An 18011-nucleotide genomic window follows, 5' to 3' on the forward strand; every position below is an offset into this window, starting at 1 on the left:
AAAATTACAATCACACTTTTTAAAACAAAACCCATTAGAATTATACTATATACTTGGCAAAGATTAAATGCACAGAGTACACCTCTGAGTCACTGAAGTTCCATTTCTTCATTATTAATGCCTCCAGTGGTTTGTTTTTTTCTTCAATACGGTAGAAAATATGTTCTGTTATGTTTGGGCTGCACTTCTCTGCTTGCATATCTACATACAGCACCTTGCTGGTGAGAGGGAAATGGAAGGCAAAGATAGAACATATCAGATAATTACATGGCTTAGCAAGTCCAGTTTCATTTTCCCTAGGACGTTTAAGAGGTCTAGGAGTCTCAGGCACATTATTGCTGTGGAAGACTTTTCAAGGCCTGTCAGTGCACTATTCAAAGAGTTACTAATGTCATAAATCGAAGAGTTGTTGAATTCAAGGGAGAGGTGGCTGCACTTCTTTCCTATCTTAACATGCTCTGAAAGGAGAGGGGTTTCTTGGCTGCCATAAATTAACATTTTCAACTATGAGTATGGTCTCTAAAACACACATTTCATAGCCAAAGCCACACACTGTTTTCACTCCTATATGCAATAGATAATGAAAGATGGAAAGTTGCATGCTTGTATCTTGGGAACATAGCAAACAGAAATATCATCCCTGTGAAAATGTATTGCAACAACCTGAGCTACAGAAGACTCTATCCAGGTTTTTCCAAGCAACTGCTCATTTTGATTCTCCAAATTGCAAAGACCACCAACTGCACTAACCAGAAGATAATGGAAGCTGTAAACAAGGTGCAAGTGCACCCACTGAATGGGATCACTCCAAAAGCTATCTTAATTCTTGGTTGAAAGTTGATAGCAGGTCTCTCTTGCAAGCTACCCCAGCAGCAGTCAGTAATAGAAATGTGTATTTAACAGCTGTTTTAAATTCATATATACTCCATTGAAGTAAGCATATAATCAGCTGATGAAATCTGCCCTCGTGGTAGTGCTTGTCACCACTGACAAGCTCAAGGCACTTTGTACCCTGCCACATTCTACAGCAATGTTTGATGCTCCATGGCAGATGCCCAGATAGGGAATTTCCACTGGCCTTAGTAAAATCTGCTTTAGCATACGACTGTAGCACAGTGGTAAAATTAGTCTAGTCTTTGCTGTACAATTGGCTTAGTGACTCAGTTCTTGAAGTAGAGTGTAGCTGTGCTTTGTCTATATCAGAGAACGGCTCATGTATTTTTTCAAGATTTTACTGCAAACCAGTGGGTTTGGTCACAAAAAAATATGATACATATAACCATGTTAATTATATTACATTACAATGATGGTATACATTACAAGTTATGTCTTGAAGTTTAAATATACATCTAGAGTTACAACTGAATGTACAGATCTTTTTTACAATACGTACAACCAGGAATGAAAAACCCCCAAAAACCATAAATAATGCCCATTTTACAGATGACATCTTTTAAACAAAGAGGGAAAAAAAAGAAAGAAAGAAACCAACAGCTTCGACCGACTGCAGTTGGGGCATTTTGGTCCATAAAAACCCTTTCTAAAAATAGAAATCTTTTCATAGCAGCAATGCTTTCTTCAAGCATTTGGATACAAGTAATTGAGAGCCTATTTCAATAATTTCAGTCGACTGTATAGATTTACAAGAAAAAAATAATAATAATAATTTCAAAATTACACTTAATTTATCTTCCAAATATGGAAGAAACAAACAATGCCCCACATTGTGGTATCCTGCAAGTGTCACATTGATGCATTACACTAAGTCCATCTGTAGTACGCAGACCACACGCATACCATTTGTTCACATAGTAAACCCACATAAATGAACTGAGAAACACACTCTGCAACAGGGAAAGCTTTGGAGCTAACAAGATCTCATCAGAAAAAGGCACATTTCATAAAATCCTTATCTTCAGGCAAGGCTTTTCAGAGCTTGATTTCAAAACTGCTCATTCTTACTCTACTATCTGCCATAGCAGTCTATCGCAGCAGTCACTTTTGTTTTTCTTTCCCAAGGAGACAGCACCACTTTGGGGGAAGAAAAAAAAATGGAAACGAAAAGCCTGCAAAGCTCATTCAGAGAGTGATGTGCTCTTCAGAAAAGCTTCCAGCAAACAATGTAGTTGAAATTAAGGCTGCAAAGCTGCCATGGTGGAAATGTGCAAATTCTGTTTCAAGGTGACCGGTCAACTGGCAATTCCACCAGAAGGCCAAACAAAAAATAAAAATAATAGTTATTATTATTTAAAAAAAAAAAAAAGGTACGAAAGAAAGAGAAATGTTCACAAGAAAGAGTCCACAGGTGGGGCATACGAGAAGCCCAAAAAAGCCTCAGCAGCTTCTTTGACGCTGGCGGTGATGAGGATGCTGTCTGGAGACTGGCCAATAGAGCTGGGGACTGGCTCATCCGTAAATTCAGGATCAAAGTGCCGCAGGTCACTGGGGCCACTCTGGGGAAGGAGAGAAAAGGGAAATAATAAATAAATGGTGTTTAGACCAGACCTTCCTATTTTCTGAGGGAAAAAAAAGAAGTGCTCAAACAGTGAAAGAGAACCACCTCCACAAACAGATGCCTGCACTTATGTGCTCACTGACAAACCAAATGTAAGTCTATGTATGGGCATCTACCAACTTTCTGCACCTTACCTTCCCCTTTGGTAACATGGGGATGGTGGGGATTATTTTAAAATAGCCATGCAAATGAAGTATTTATTTGTCAGAGGCCAAAAAAAAAAAAAAGAAAATACCTAAATTTAGGAAATCCATTAGCAAAAAATCAGCTACTGCTTATTTTTAATCTTGTCTAGATGGCCATGAGGAAAGCTCTGTTGCCCAACCACATCTTCAGGTGGCCAGTTTACTCTAGCTTCTGGGCACCCCATGAAGACGTGTGAAGATGCATCCTTAAACATTCTAAAATTAGAAGTGATACGTACCACATTTGGGTTAAAAGGGGGGGTAATCTTCTTGTTAATGAGATCATCCCAGTTAATTGGGGAGAAGAAGATGTGATTCTTAATCTCCGTCTGTTAGAGAGAGAAAAAAAATAGATTAATTCAGACCCCAGCTAAAGTAAGTAATATGACCCAGTCATCTTCCTGTACTGCATACAGGAAGAACAGCCCGGTTGGCACTTACAAAGTCCTCCTTGGCACCAAGCCTCTTTGTCCTGTCCTTCTGCAAAAGGCCTTCCAGGAGATGTCTGGCAGAGTTGGTAATATTTGGCTTCAGTTGCAAAGGTTTGTTCAAGATGTTATCATACATTTCTGCCGTGTTCCTGCTGTAGAAAGGTGGCTGTGGGAACAGCAATGGAGAAATCAAGGTTACTGGGGCTTACATGCGTGTATGTGCCTTCTGAGAGTGCAACAGTGAGCTCATTTTATCTGTCAATAAGGATTCATTGCTTACCAGGCCATAAAGCATCTCGTACAAGACTGCTCCAAGGCACCACCAGTCCACGGTCCTGTCATAGGGCTGCTTGTGAAGAACTTCAGGAGCAAGATACTATGGAAGAGAAGGAAAAGAAACTTGTTAGCAAAGGGGATCTGTATAGCTAGTACAGTCTCCCTATTCCTGAATAAGAACAGCTCACTGAATCCCAACACTATCTAAGCTCCTAGGAAGATGCAAGTACACTTAAAAACAGCAGCAGGCTTGAAAGCCACTCTCTTCTCATCAACAAGATCTTTGTATCCCACAGGTCCTCACCACAGCCTGATATCACAAGATCTATTCTAACCCCCACACATCTCACTCACCGCAAAAGCACAGCAGTGAGCTGTGACTGCAGGCTGAAGACAGGACATACCTCAGGTGTGCCACAGAAGGTGGAGGTTGTGCCATTGTGCTCTATGTTTTCCTTGCAGAGTCCAAAGTCAGTCAAGACAATGTGTCCCTGTGAATCAAGCAGAATATTCTCCGGCTTCAAATCACTGTAGGAAAAGATGAAAGAAAAAATGTTCATTAGAAGAGCTGGAGTCAGAAGATTGTTTACTTATTAAGTCATAAAAAATGATTAAACTCTGGGCTGATATTGAGGTAAACTTTTTAATGCTTATTAAACAAAGGACTGGGTTTCTTTTAGTCCAACAACTTTGCTTACCGATAGACAATGTTCAGGGAGTGCAGGTAGCCCAGCGCACTGGCAATTTCAGCAGCATAAAATCGGGCCCGTGGTTCCAGGAAGCAACGCTCCCTCTGGAGATGGTAGAACAACTGCAGGAGACAGAAAGAACAAAGTTCTGTAAGCGGCGCCAGAGCCTGTTAACAATGAGCTTAATTAGACTCAACATATATAGCCAGGGAGAACAATGGCAGGAAATGGCCTAACGATCCTTTGGTAGTCCAAAACTTGGCAGGCCGGAAACATTAACTCTAGTAACTTTTCCCCATGCTTTTTCCCCTTGGAACTCTTTATTTAAAAGGAAGGGTGAAAAAGTCTACCTTACCACTGCGCACATGATATGAAATACTATTTGATTTGCTTACTACTTACCTCTCCGCCATTGATGTAGTCCAGGACAAAATACAGTTTGTCTGCAGTTTGGAAGGAGAAGTGAAGTCCAACCAGGAAGGGGTGTTTCACATTTTTCAGCAGGACATTGCGCTCTGACATGATGTGCTTTTCCTGAACACACAGGAAATCAATGTTTAGCAACAGCATTTGCTGAGCAATAGCAGTAAAAATCGATTCGACGAACATCACAACAGCAACACTAGGAAGCAGCTCACCTCCTTCTTCTTCAGGATCGCTTTTTTCTGTAGGACTTTAACAGCATAAAACTGCTCTTCTGCCTTATGCCGTGCAAGAAGAACCTGAAAGAAGACATATTCCCAGAAGTGAGCAATGCTAAACTACAGAACAAAGAGTAAACACAAAAGAAAACAACCCCTTCTGCTAACATATAGCACTGCTCCACTCCTCTGGGTCAACATGCAGGCTCTGTGCTGGCAGTGCCTAAAGCTGTCAACACTCCCACAGATAAATCTAGTTTTTACAGTTAGTATCCTTCCCTTCCAAAAGGAAAACACATACTGAAGCTGAAGAACCCCCAACCCCGCCTACTCCCTCCCTTGCTCTACTGTGACTCACAGAAATGCAGCACCCTGCTTCCCTTCCCCGCAGCCCAGCAGAGCCAGGCACTGGGCAGCAGCACCGCCTAGGTCTGCTCTAAATGACTGCCATTCACCAAAGGCAGCACAAATACAGTGCATAGGCATCACATACACGAGCTGAAGAGTAATTCAGTTAGAGTAAAAAGTTATGCTTACCTTTCCAAAGCTTCCTTTTCCAATAACTTTTAAGAAGTGAAAGTCTGATGGCTTGGCATGTGGGTTAGATGACGGACCGAGATTTATCTGTTGTGATGGACTGGGCTAGAGAAGCAAACACACAGAAAAGTTTTATTAAAACGCTGAATAAGTTTAATAAAACTTCAAAAGTGAAGGTAAGCACTCTGCTTATCACTACAATTCTAATCTAGACATCTACCAGATGGCTTACACTCTTTGGTTCTACTCAAGAAGAGTATAATAGCAATAGCTCATCTAAGAATTCTTTCCGATGTCTTAGTCGTATTCCATAATGAAACTACAACTAATAAAGGTTATTTTAAAGATGTTCTTCCTCATGTTGAGAAGAAGTTCCAGGCTAACTTGATTACTTTTTCCCCACCTGCATCACTGTGCTATAAACTGAAGTAACACTCGTGATGCTAATTTTGCTACGCTTCTATTATCAGCTCATTTGATGTTCTAAAAATGTTTCACAGAGTGTAAAATCTGCTTACCGGAGGAGAAGGATTAGCGTTCATAAGTTCAGGCTCTTGGGGCTGGGAGATTTTCAAGATGGATTGAACTTCAGGGCTGCAACAATGAGAGTATGTGTTAATCACTACCGAAAACATCAGAAGGATCTTTCCACCAGAGGGCAAGCAAGGACTGCGCTGGGGAAAGATGGGCTTGTGCTATTACAGAAAGCATCTGTTTGGCTTAAGGAGTAAAACTCATCTACAGAATGTAAATTCTGCCATAAGAAGAAATGTATTTATACCATATGTACAGATCAGATAACAGAGATAGGGCCCTAGAAATCCCATCCAACTGATTTCACCCAAACCCTGCTCATGAAGATTTGCCACAAGGTGACTAATACCTCAAGAAGAACAATTAACTCATCTGGAACAGTCATGCCAGAAGCATTACAGTAAACAATTTTTTTTAATCAATAGTGGGATTTGTTAGAATCATAGAATATCCCAAATTGGCAGGGACACATAAGGATCACAGAATCCAACTTCTGACTGCACACAAGACCACCGGAAAATCAGATCGTATGGCTGAGAGTGCTGTCCAAAAGCTTCTTGAACTCGGCAAGCTCATTGTCATCACCACTGCCCTGCGGAGCCTATCCCACTGCCCGACCACCTTTTCCTGATACCCAACCTAACGCTCCCTTGTCACTGAAACCCATCTGAAATTGCTGATACTTACTGTTTGCATGCATATGAGTTGGTGGCTATCTTCTGAATAAAATCATTAAGCCCCATTCTTCTCTGTTTCATGAAAGCTATAAAACAACAAGAAGAAGACAGGGAGCGTTAAAAAACAAAAAGCATTTAGCCATCCGCTTGTCCTGCCGAGAAAAAAAAATCACGACCCGCGAGCATTCTTCCTCCCGCTCACCGATGAGAATGGCCACCATCCCCCTCATCTTCGAGTAAGTCAAAGCGGGACCCGAAGCTTCGGCTGCCTTCACTGTCATTGCGCTGGGAGAGGACTATGAAGCCACTTAGCGCTCTGCCGCCAGCACCGCACTGCCGGGGAGCGACACCCGACGGCGCTTAAGTGGCGACGGTGCGGGGCGGGATCGGGGAGGGGCGACTTCGCTCATCCACCCCCCCGCCCCCGCGACGTCCTCGGTGGCTGCCGGCCTCCGATAACGTCGCGGCGGGGGGCAGGGATGGAGCGGAGTCGGTCCGTCCTCGCCGGCCTCTTTGGTTGGGTGAGGGAAACCTAAAGAGGCGCTTCGGAAAGTCGCTGGCCCCGGGGAGCTGCGATAAAAGCGGCGTTTGGCGTTTCCTTGAAGGAGCCACATTGAGTCAGGAGAGGGAGATTTCCTGCCCCGGGTTTTCAATAAAACAAACAAATGGCCCTAAGCCCGGTTGCTCGGTCGGGGCATTACTGAAAGGGAAAATGGAAAATAATAATAGAAAAAACTAAAAAACAAACAAAAAGCACACGTTTCTTTTTCATGCCAGTAAGGGAAACGTAGGGGAACAAGAAAAAACCAACCCAGCTCCCTAAACTTGGGAGGAGGAGAGGGCCGAGCTCTGCTGCGGGAAGAAGCCGGGAAGATGACGGAGAACAGCAAGAGCCAAAAATTAACAGAAGTGGGGGACCGTCCCTTCGCTCAGTTTGTTTCCCCTTGCACAGAACGTTGCGCGCCCGCCTCATTCGCTGCCCCGCGGGCGCTCCGAGCACAGTTGGGGCATCTCACCCCGGCTCCCCCGTGGGTACTTTCCGCCCGCCGGGCGCCACGCACGCACTCATTTCACATCTCAGTGTGCCTGGGCTGCCGCCAGCGGCTCCAGCTGCGCCGTGCCCCCATCACCCCCCTCGCCTGGGGCCCCTTTCGCCCCCCCGTCCCGAAACCCCAGACAGCCGCTGGGCGGCATCACTCGGCTGCTTCCTCGGAGCCGGGAGTGTGGGGAGCACCCCAGCACAGCACCCAGCTCACCCCGAGCAGTGACAGGCACGGCCCGTGGCGGGAAGGACTCCGCGGGACGGTCACGGCTCTCGCAAATCGTTTTACAACGACAGAGGAAGGAGCGAACGGAGCCGGGGGGGGGAGGAAGGGGGGGCGTCTCGCTCCAGGGGATGGAGGCGAGCCGGCGCCAGGGCAGGAAGGGGCGACAGGGAGCAGCACGGAAGGCTGTGTGCAGCCTACAGGGCTCTGTCTTCTCCCACTTGTTGCCTTCCTCCCTCAGTTGCTAAAACTGCCACTTTTATTTTGTAGAAAATAAATAAACAAAAAGACAGGTAAAAAAAAAAATAAAGTAAAAAGGCCGAGTGGACCGCAGCAGGAGCGCTCCCCTCCCTCTGTTCTCTGGGGGCTGCGATGAGACCAATGCTCTACATCACCACCGTTCGGGCGGCCGCCGTTCCGCAGCCCCCGGACACTGCCCCCCACTCCTCCACACATCCTTCACCCCCTCCCCTTAATCCCCCCTCCCGCCGCCGTAGCTTCGCATCCTGCTTATGCCACCGCTCCTGCCCCCTTCCCGTGCACCAGCCCCGTGCACGACGCTGGGTTTTATTTCCCCGTTGGGACCGTTTTGCAAAAAGCCCCCGCGGAGCGCAGCCCACCTTTCAATGAAGATTTCTCTTCTTTACCCCTCATCGCCGCGGGGATGAGGGCTCTGCGCGGAGCCGTGCGCTGTAGCTGCGTACGGGCTGCCGTAATCCCGACTCCGCGCCCTTCCTGGCCGGCCCCGGGACTGGAAGGAGGCGGCGAGAAGGAGAGGCCGGCACCGTGCCTGCTGCCCCGCTTATGAGCGCAGCGCCGAGGGCGATTTACATGCGGCAGCGTTATAAAGTTCACGGGCCGCCCCGCACACTCTGCCCCATTGCAACATCGCCGTCAAAATTACTGTCATCAGCGGGAGCCCGCGACGTGCGCACACACCCCCGGCAGCGCTGGGGGGGCGGCTCTGCCCTCCCGGACCCACGGAAGCGGGCGCTACCTTCGCGACCCCCCACCGAAAATAAAAGAGGAAAAAAAAAGAGAAAGGCTGGGAGCCAACGCAGGCAGCAAAGGGGCGGGCGCTGCTCCTGCGGGGGGGCCGCGGCCGGATAGCGCCGAGGCGGGCCGGGCCGCGCTCCCAGCTGGCACCCAGAGCCTTCCGCCGGCAGCGCCCCGGCGGCGCCCCCCGCCCGGCCCGGCGCCGCGCACCCCGGCCGCGCCCCGCTGCGGAAAGCCGCCGTCCGCCCGCCCGTGCCGGCGCCCACCTGCGCGGCCCCGTGGGATGGGTCCGGGTATCACCCCTCGCCCCCTCCCCGCATGCGGGAAGCTGCCCGTGCATCACCGAGCGGGTGTGTTTAATGCGATTCCTTCGCTTGGACCGCGTTGCTGTTATTTCTTTGAAGCAGTAAACTGGGTTCTCAGAAGCTCAAGTGCCCCGAGTCTGCATTCTACAACTTTTCTCTGCAGCGATGTCAGCAAAACCAGGTGAAATGGCAGATAGAGAATAAAGGAGCAAAAGGTAGCCAAGAGGTATCCCATTACTTGGGAGATGAGTCTCCTGGAAAAGCATCAGGAGTTGCGGGAGCCTCAATAAATGGCAAGGGTTTGCACCAGTGACTTAATGAAGGCGGTGGATCAGGAGTGTGCTGATATACAAAGGAAGAATCCAATGATTACAATGCTGTTTCACACTCCTTTTCTCTCTGGGACTGGGATTTTTGGCAAATCTTCCTGAACTTTTAAATTAATACATTATTCATTAAATAAATGAATAAAGTATAAGAAGGAAATTCAAAATGGAAAAAAAAACAAAAAACAAAAAAATGGTGCATGAAAAGTTGCAGAACTCCAGAGCTGCGGATGTGTTCAAGAATGGCTGCACAGATTAATAGGAAAAAAAAACCTACTTGAGCACTGTAGCACTGCCAAGGCAGCGTGTCTGACCCACAGTGCTCCTGAACCACAAACCCATGGGAGCCGAGGGTGCTTCAAGAGCACATCACAGAGTGGTTGCCCAATCATAGAATCATTAAGATTGGAAAAGACCTTTAAGATCATCTTGTCCAACCATCATCAGCTCATCACCACCACCATGCCCACTAACCATGTCCCTAAAAGCCACATCCACGCGTTTCTTGAACACTCCCAGGACGGTGAGTCTACCACTTCCTTGGGCATCCTGTTTCAATGCCTCACCATTCCTTCAGAGAAGATTTTTTTCCTAGTATCCAACCTGAACCTCCCCTGGTGCAAACTGGGGCCATTACCTCTCATCCTAAAACTGTTAGCTTGGAGAAGCGGTCCTACCTTGCCACAACCTCCTTTCAGGCAGTTATAGAGAGCAATAAGACCTCCCCTGAGCCTCCTCTTCTCCAGACTTAACAATTCCAGTTCTGTCAGCTGTTCTCCATAAGACTTGTGCTTCAGACCCCTCACCAGCTTTGCTGTCCTCTGGACATGCTCCAGGGCCCATAGCAGTGCTGTTTGCTGGTGTAGGTAACCCCATACACTGACTTTCGTGGACCCAGCTCCACATCTTTATTATGATTCTCCCATTGCCCTTCTGAGTGGCACTGTCCTTGGTATGTGCTCAGAATTTAACCCACTCACACAACCCTGGAAACTGCTGCTTGCTGGCAAGAAGGCAGGAAGCTGGTTTGATTTTGTAACCTAGTACAAAGCATGACTGCTGAATAACTCTGCTGCATGTAAGAGTAGCAGTGGGTAAGCAGACTCTCGTCACCCCTGTCACCATGCCAGCATCCAAGCCAGGGCCCAGCTGTAAGGCTGGCAGAAATGCAGGAGGGCACATCCCTGCTGCAGCCACGGGCTGCCCAGACATCAAGGCAGAGCTGGCACAGTGTGCCCATGCCCATATATGATGGTTATGGGTAACCCTAGGTCCTGCTGCACAGAGGTTGGGACTTACCCGAGTTAAAACTTGTGGGGAATGTGGTTCAGTTTATCTTAAAGAACAAACAACACAACACCAGTGTGATCCTGTATTGGAAACACCTTCAGCAGATGCTGCCTGTGGAAATGTGTCTTCCTGGAGTAGTTTTACTGGGTGAAAGTCATCTGCAGTGAATGGATGCTCATTCTGCCCAACTGTGCTCATGGGTGCATAGGAACTTTTCCCTCTTGCCCTTCAGGAAGGTCAGATGCTCCCATAGCCCATTCAGTAATTGGAATCTGTGAGCTCTCTTCCTCTGATTATGTCCCGGTGCTCATTGTGTGCTGTGGAATGATTTACGCCTGTCCTTCATGCCTCCATCCTTCAGGAATTAGATTCTCAGATAGCTTCTGAACTTCGATTTGGCAATGAGTTCAGTGCTAAAGGAATGAATTCCTGCATCTTATCTTGCTGGATCTCAACTTTAGGATGTGGCAGGTTGAGCTGTTCCTAGAATTTCTTGGCTGACTCTGAGAGGAAGCTTCCCAAAATTCTGCAAATATTTTCAGCAACAGTTGAGTTCAGGTTAATTAAACAAAGATGGGATTCAGGCCTTGGACTGCAGGAATGACACTGCCCCAGATGCAAAAGGAGACTGTGCTCCTGACAGCATCTGAATTCTAAACCAAATTCTCTCAAAAAGAGCTTTTACTTTCCTCCTGTAAATCCCTGCCAAATGAGTCCCTGACCCTGTAATTAAGGTTCACGCACAACAGCCAAAACATCCAGTCAAGACCTTCAGGCCATCCACACAAATGGTGCCTATGAGTAGCAACAAATAGATAAGAACTGAATAACAGGCTTAATAATAACCCAAATAGAGATTTTAAATCAGAAGGTTCTGAGTGATGTCAACAGGTCTAGCATTATTCTTAAAGGAGAATTATTGACTGAAGCCCCTATTGATCTGTATATATCTGTTTGATTTCAGTGTCATGTTTTGCCAAACCCAAATTGGGAACATCTTTTATTTCCCTTTTCTGGTGCTTGTAGAGCAGGTTTACTGCATTGTCAATAAGAGGCTTTAGTGCCAAGGGATTACGGTCACAGGATCACAGAGTGGAGCAGAGCTGCACTGAGAAAAAGTAATTCTTGTCCTTGTAGAAAGCAGTGGAAAATTACAGCATCCTCTAGATGCACTGACCTCTGGCTAAAGTAGCTGATAAATGATGCCCCTTACTTCCATTTTAACTTCAGCACAGTGATTTTAATCTAACTTTGATGTCCCTGCAACTTTATGAGCCAATGTTGCCACTATTTGTTTGCCTTCCTCAGAATGTGCCCCCCCCCCCCCCCCCCCCCCCAGCCCAGATTAGTGTGAGTCCTTGCATTGTTGTGCAGCCTCTCTGGCTCACAGTCCTCATAAAAACAGGTTAGGTGTCAGATATTTGAATTCATTATTGTCATTATGAACTTAAAATAATGTGCTGTGATGGTCTTATCAGAAATGAACAATGCCAGTATGGCAATTGAGGTGAAAACATAGGATGGAAAGGTGATAAAAAAAGGGCTTGTGAGGAAGATTAAGATTCCTAATGCTGCTGCTCTCCTTTGGTCACAAGACAGCCCGATGTGAGCAGCTGGTACGTGCTCCAGAACAAAGAGCATAAGCGTGCGCTGGTTGCTTACTCTGAGAGATTTTCCCTTGAAAACTTCAGCTATCGAAAGATGATAGCAAAGATGGATTTAGGCATTTTCTTCTGACAGTGCAAGTTGAACAAGTTTCCCTATACCTCTCACATGTTAAACACATGCGCTAAAATATGAAGGATATCCAAATTAACCTAGTGATCAGATCATCTGACTTTCCCCTATCTCTCCATCTTGTGTTCCACAAGGTGTTTTCTACAATGATATCTCAGTCCCTTTTATGTGTATACAAGCCCCCATCATCACCATTGTTGTTCATTATCTTAAAAGAAAGATCTCTTCGAGCCTGTAAGCCCTCCAGCAGCCTTGGAGTTAAGGTACCGTAAATAGTGAGCAAATTAGTCAAAGAGAGGAATTTTTACTAGAGAGAGGCTCATTTGGCTGATAACTCGAAGCAGCAACGTGGATTCTCCGGGGTGAGCAGGACATGCGAACAGGCATGCTAAAGGCAGGTTTACACTGTCAGGTCTTAATCCTTTCCTCTTGGCAATACCACTGCGTCTCTTGCCATCATGTCAGCCACTCTCACATTCCTTACTATTTCAGTGAGATTTTATTTTGGAAAGAGTAAGAGGCTTCCTGGGCAGACGGGTGTTCAACAGTTATGTTAAACAGGTCTTTATTTGGGGGGATTTATCTTCAGTGATCTATAGTTTCAGGACATAGTTACTACCTGGTTACTTGGTTCGGTTGCTTTTAGTAGGGTTATTACAGTATTTCTGAGGGTAGAATAATTTAAACTAGAGTATTAGAGAAGTATTAATTTTGCCCTAGGCGAGTGGTCCAAAGTAGAGTCAAAGTATCTATTTATATATCAATTTACTGTACCTTTACATTCCTTAAGTTTTGGCACTTTAAGTGGGCATGTAGTCACCAAAGGTACCCTCCTTGATTAGAAGAGAGAAATAAGATCACCATCACCAGGTAACTTGGTGAATCTATGGCCTGATTTAGGAAATGCCTAGTATTTAGTTGAAGGAATTTGAAACTGATGGGTGGGTAGAGGTACTTTTGAATCATAGTCATATTTTTGTTATTTCTGAAGCTTCACACATAAAAGATGTGCGATTACTTTAGAGGATCATGTTTTCAACATACCAGGGGAGTGCTGAGACCCTGGCCATTCTTGCCCTGTTTCATATATATTTACATAAAAAGATGAAAGCTTAGGGCAAGTTTAAATACTGTACATGATAAATTCCTGACATGCCTCAGTTCAGTCTAGCTATGGACCTGAAAGAAGCTTTGTAACATGAGTATAACTCTCCACAGTGCTCCTCAAGGATCAATTATACATCTTGGTTTCAAGCTAGTATCCCTGTGTGTTCTGTATTGTGCTGGGTAGACAAGACATACCAGCTCTCTCAAAGTTAATTGACATATCTTGCCTTATGCCATTCTTGATAACATCTCAGTGAGATCTGAAAGCATTAGTTCTATTTTATATCAGTAGGAATTAAACCACGGGGAAGACAAGGTGTCTCATCCCTGGGAAGTCTGTGGCAGAGCCAAAAATTGAATGCGAAGTTAACCTTATCCCACTGTAATAAACAGATTAAGACTGGGCCTGATGACTTCCAGAGGTCCCTTCAAACCTAAGTCATTCTGTGATTCTATGATTGTTATGCAGCAGTATCTATTCCATATCTGCCAGCCTCATTTGCACAGCTACACATATTGTAAATAGATAGTTTAGGATAGTAAAATCACCTTCAGCCAGAGCAGGCACTGTGGTACCTGCTGCACCTCTGTGGATCCAGCCTAGATAGACCACTTTTTTCTGCAGTTCAGGATCACCACAAAGAATATTATCGTAAGACAAAAAAGTCCCACAGCTGTTTCATGGGCTGATGCAGAAAGAACAAGCCACAAACATCTGCATCATGAATTTCTTTTTTTCACTTCCAGACACTATTTTCAAACCCACCCAGTCATTCACTATGCTGTGAATCTCTTTGTAGTATTCCAATTAGTCCAAATCTTTTTAACACCTTAAGCCCTGAAGTAAGTAAGTAGGAAGCTTTGATATTGGTTTCATTTACTTTGATAGAAGCTGCTTTTGTTTTTATTTCTTTAAAGTGCTTTACATGACTCCACAAAGAAGAGCTTAACTTCAAGAAGCTGAGCTTGAATGTTTTGGCTATAAGTTTACTACCCTTGAGGACCAAAAGGATCTATTAGGACATCTGGCCTGACTATCTGCATAATGCTGGCTTGTGTTTGCTCCTATGTATATCTGGTCCAGCAAATTTAGTTCCAGGTTTCTTGCCACTTCCCCTTAATGCAAGCTTGTTTATCTCAAGATTTTCTTTCAGTTCAAGGATAATAATCAGGAGGTTTTGACAAGCATAGACACCTATCCATGCATGCGTAATCATGCAGTTGACACCAAGCTGAGAGTACATGACCCTTTCAGCTTTCACCAAGGTCTTCCTTGCCCCAGCACACCTGCAGCTGCTCATCAGAACCCAGGTGCTGGGCGGATCAGCTGGCAGGTCTCCATGTGCAAGTTCCCACTCAGGTGCCTGAGTCAGCCAGATGATAAACACATCTGGGCACAGCCACTTCAGCTGGCACAGCTGGAGCTGGAGGCGGAGCTGGAGGCAGACCTGCGTCCCAGCCTGCTCAGCCAGCACTTGACGTGAGCAGGGAGCATAAATCTACTGATCTTTAGCAGGCTGGCTGCACTGTCATTTTAGCTTCATGAAAAAAGGATGCAGATTTGGAAGTGTGCTGCTCCAAATAGTTACTGATACTTCTGCAACAATTCCCATCAGAACCTTATAACATTTTGATTTTTTTTCTGAAAATATTTGCATATAGGAACAAGGAAGAGCATGTCTGGAAGAGAGAATTACTGCCAAATGCAGCGTGACTGGCACATAATTCTCAGCATGACACTGAGCTCTGTACCTGCAGTGAGGTGAACACAGCCTTTCTCTGCTCTGCCTAGCTGAATAATATCACATGCTGATCTTTCATGCAGGACATGTTTAATAAAGGAAAGGGGATGGAAAGTAAAGGAAAAGAAAGGGAAAGGAATGGAAAGGAAGGGAAAAGGAATGGAAAAAGTGAAGGAAAAAGGGAAGGGGAGGGAAAAGAGAATCAACTGTGACCTTATATTTTTAACAGTGCATTAGAAATATTAACCCCTGGAACTCAAGAAAGTTCCAAACATGTCTCAGTTTGTATAGGAAATATAGGAAATATAGCAACATAGGAAATATTACCAAGCAGTTCTTATTTAGTAGACATCAGTAAAACAGATAAAGGTTCAGGTGAGGAAATTGAAAAAATAAAAATGCTAAGCAAATTACTGTCCAGAGAGACAGGGGACTGAAAGCAAGATTTTTAACCTTCGGTATTGAACCACTTGTATCAACAAGTTCACAACTGAGGGTGAATACACAGTTTAAATACAGGAAGGCTATGCTCAATGTATCTACCAATGGCAGCTCCATTTACTTCCAAAGTATAGTGCTGTCGAGTTTTCTACAGTTAAAAGAAATTGTGCTGCTAATGCTGCTATTAAAAATTTTTTACTTTGCAGTGATATTCATGTATGCGTGTTTTTATCTAAAGATCTTTAAGGCTTCACATAAACAGTATTAACAGTGACGTTTCAAAGCAAGAAGACAAGGGGAAGTTGGATTACTTGGGTCATTGTCATATGATGAGCCCAAAATAGAATAAGCATCTTGCAGGGCATGTGACTTTTGGTCCTATGCTCCACACATAAAGCCCACCTCCTGCAAGATGCAGAACTAGGCTGGCAGTAGTTTTGTTCATTTAGTGACTGACAGCCTGATTGATTGACTCAAAAAAGTCAATGAAATTTCAATTATTGAACTTTGAATCAATTAAATGCTGTTCTCTTCCACTTTCCCTCAGGTTTACACATAATGCTCTAGCTTTGACTTGTCCCCTAATTTTGAGATTCTTAGTGCTTTTCGAAGAATTGCCATGCAGAAAAGAGCAAAGAAAGCAAGTCAATTTCTCAGAAAGGAAGAAACTGTATTTGTGGCAGTGTTTGAGATATGAAAGTATAAAATACACAGAGCTGCATATGCCAGGTTCAATTGAGTAGTAATTCTGTGCTCGCATAATCCTTTTTTGATTTCATTTAATCTACTTCAACATGGATAGTACATGGTAGTAAAATATGCTCAGTTTTGTTTGGAGACAGCATTCTAAACTGTTTTTTACAGAATACATTCTTCTCATCTTTAGTTTAATGTACTATATTATTGCTGTGATCATTTTTTTTTTTTCAATTAAAATATATTTATTCTGTCTTGTTTAATATAAAACAAATACAGAACTTCTAAGTCTTTCATCTATTCTCAGATCACCGTGATGAAAGATCTGTAATCATTCAGGCCCTACAGCAGTCACCCTGGCTGTTCCAAGTGAATTTGTCTTTGGTGCTGCAACCACAACTAACAAACTTCTGAGTTGCTTAGGCTGTGTTACCTGAGTCATAGGATAATATAAAAGGACTTTTATTCATGCTCTTGTGTTCTCTGAAACGTACTTATATGTACAGTAATGACTAATAAACAAGTGAACGTGTTTGTTGAAGGCAGTTTAATAGGAAAATGTGATTTGTTCTTGGGGGTGTAGCTGTTGTGATGTTAGAAACAGTGGGAACGAACACTGATTCATAAATATAAAAAGGTGTTTTTTGTTTTTTTGTTTTTTTTTTCTTCTTAATTCACACATTTATCCTCACATGTGGTGTTTTTAAATATAAAAGAATTTCATGAGACTGAGACATCGGATCCAATTTTGTTGTATACATCTATTTCTGGCTGCCAGGACAAGAAAAATACTCCCGAGAGTTTCTGAGTTTCCTGCTTTTAGCAGTGTCTCTGCAGTTCTCTTAGTTCATGTGCTGATTAGATTTGGTTTGGGTTTGGGTAGCTATTTATATGATAAATCTATCACGTTTAAATACAGCTACAATTAAGCTAAGCTTTAAGTGTTGACTCATTTCACATTCTCATGAAAGTTTTGAAAATATTCTTGCTTTGATTTCCTTGTTACCTTTCCTTGACTGACTACTTAGAAAAAAAAAACAAAAACTGTGACTGCTTTTCAGGTCACCATCTGATGTTTAACAGGCTGCCAGCACTGCACAGGCCGCAGGCTGAGAAACACCTGTCAGTGACATTGCTGGAGATAGATCCTGGGCCAAGTGGGACTTCAATTGGATTGAAGAGGCAATACAAATGTTTTCAAAGCAATTTAAGAATGCTAAACCAATCAAAAACTGCTGGAAGAAAAAAAAAAAAAAAAGATTTTTTTTAATTTTTTTTTTTTAATAATAAAAAAGAACTTGTGTGTGGGAGTGAATGGGAAACTCCGTATAGAAACAGGAAGTGTCATGTGGTTGATTAGGAAACAGGCACAAAGCATCTGTTTTGGTAGTATTTTCACTTGTTTGTGGGTATTTCCATAGTGAACTGGAAATTGGCCCCGTACATAGGTATTACTTCACTCCTGAGCAAGAGGAAAGCGCTAATTTGGAGTGCAGCACAGCAGCTGTCAGCATTACCGCATAGCAATACCACAAAACAGCTGAAAGCCGGACATCCAAAACACAACATCCCATGGAAACTGATGGTTGCTGTAGAGCTCCTCTGAACTACCATCACACAT

The 18011-nt window shown here is 44.2% G+C and overlaps 1 protein-coding gene across 3 annotated transcripts in view; it reads right to left on the minus strand.

Moving 5' to 3' along the window:
* Nucleotides 1-1224: 1224 nt before the first annotated feature.
* The window catches only part of SGK1 (serum/glucocorticoid regulated kinase 1), a 70736-nt gene continuing 53949 nt past the window's right edge, over nucleotides 1225-18011 (minus strand). Inside the window, exons 1-12 of one of the 3 annotated variants that reach the window (XM_072331975.1) lie at nucleotides 8371-8772; nucleotides 6496-6571; nucleotides 5793-5868; nucleotides 5275-5379; nucleotides 4735-4818; nucleotides 4499-4630; nucleotides 4106-4218; nucleotides 3812-3935; nucleotides 3412-3507; nucleotides 3142-3297; nucleotides 2940-3029; nucleotides 1225-2453 (exon numbers count right to left, since the gene is read on the minus strand). In XM_072331975.1, coding sequence (XP_072188076.1) covers nucleotides 2286-2453; nucleotides 2940-3029; nucleotides 3142-3297; nucleotides 3412-3507; nucleotides 3812-3935; nucleotides 4106-4218; nucleotides 4499-4630; nucleotides 4735-4818; nucleotides 5275-5379; nucleotides 5793-5868; nucleotides 6496-6571; nucleotides 8371-8404 — 1254 coding nt within the window. In that variant the 5' untranslated portion in view covers nucleotides 8405-8772 and the 3' untranslated portion in view covers nucleotides 1225-2285. Of the gene's footprint in view, nucleotides 2454-2939; nucleotides 3030-3141; nucleotides 3298-3411; nucleotides 3508-3811; nucleotides 3936-4105; nucleotides 4219-4498; nucleotides 4631-4734; nucleotides 4819-5274; nucleotides 5380-5792; nucleotides 5869-6495; nucleotides 6572-6687; nucleotides 6856-8370; nucleotides 8773-18011 lie in introns of those variants that run through there. The other 2 variants (XM_072331974.1, XM_072331973.1) reach the window with 2 other exon arrangements.

This window comes from Excalfactoria chinensis, chromosome 3 (genome assembly GCF_039878825.1).
Source record: "Excalfactoria chinensis isolate bCotChi1 chromosome 3, bCotChi1.hap2, whole genome shotgun sequence".
Lineage (NCBI taxonomy): Eukaryota > Metazoa > Chordata > Aves > Galliformes > Phasianidae > Excalfactoria > Excalfactoria chinensis.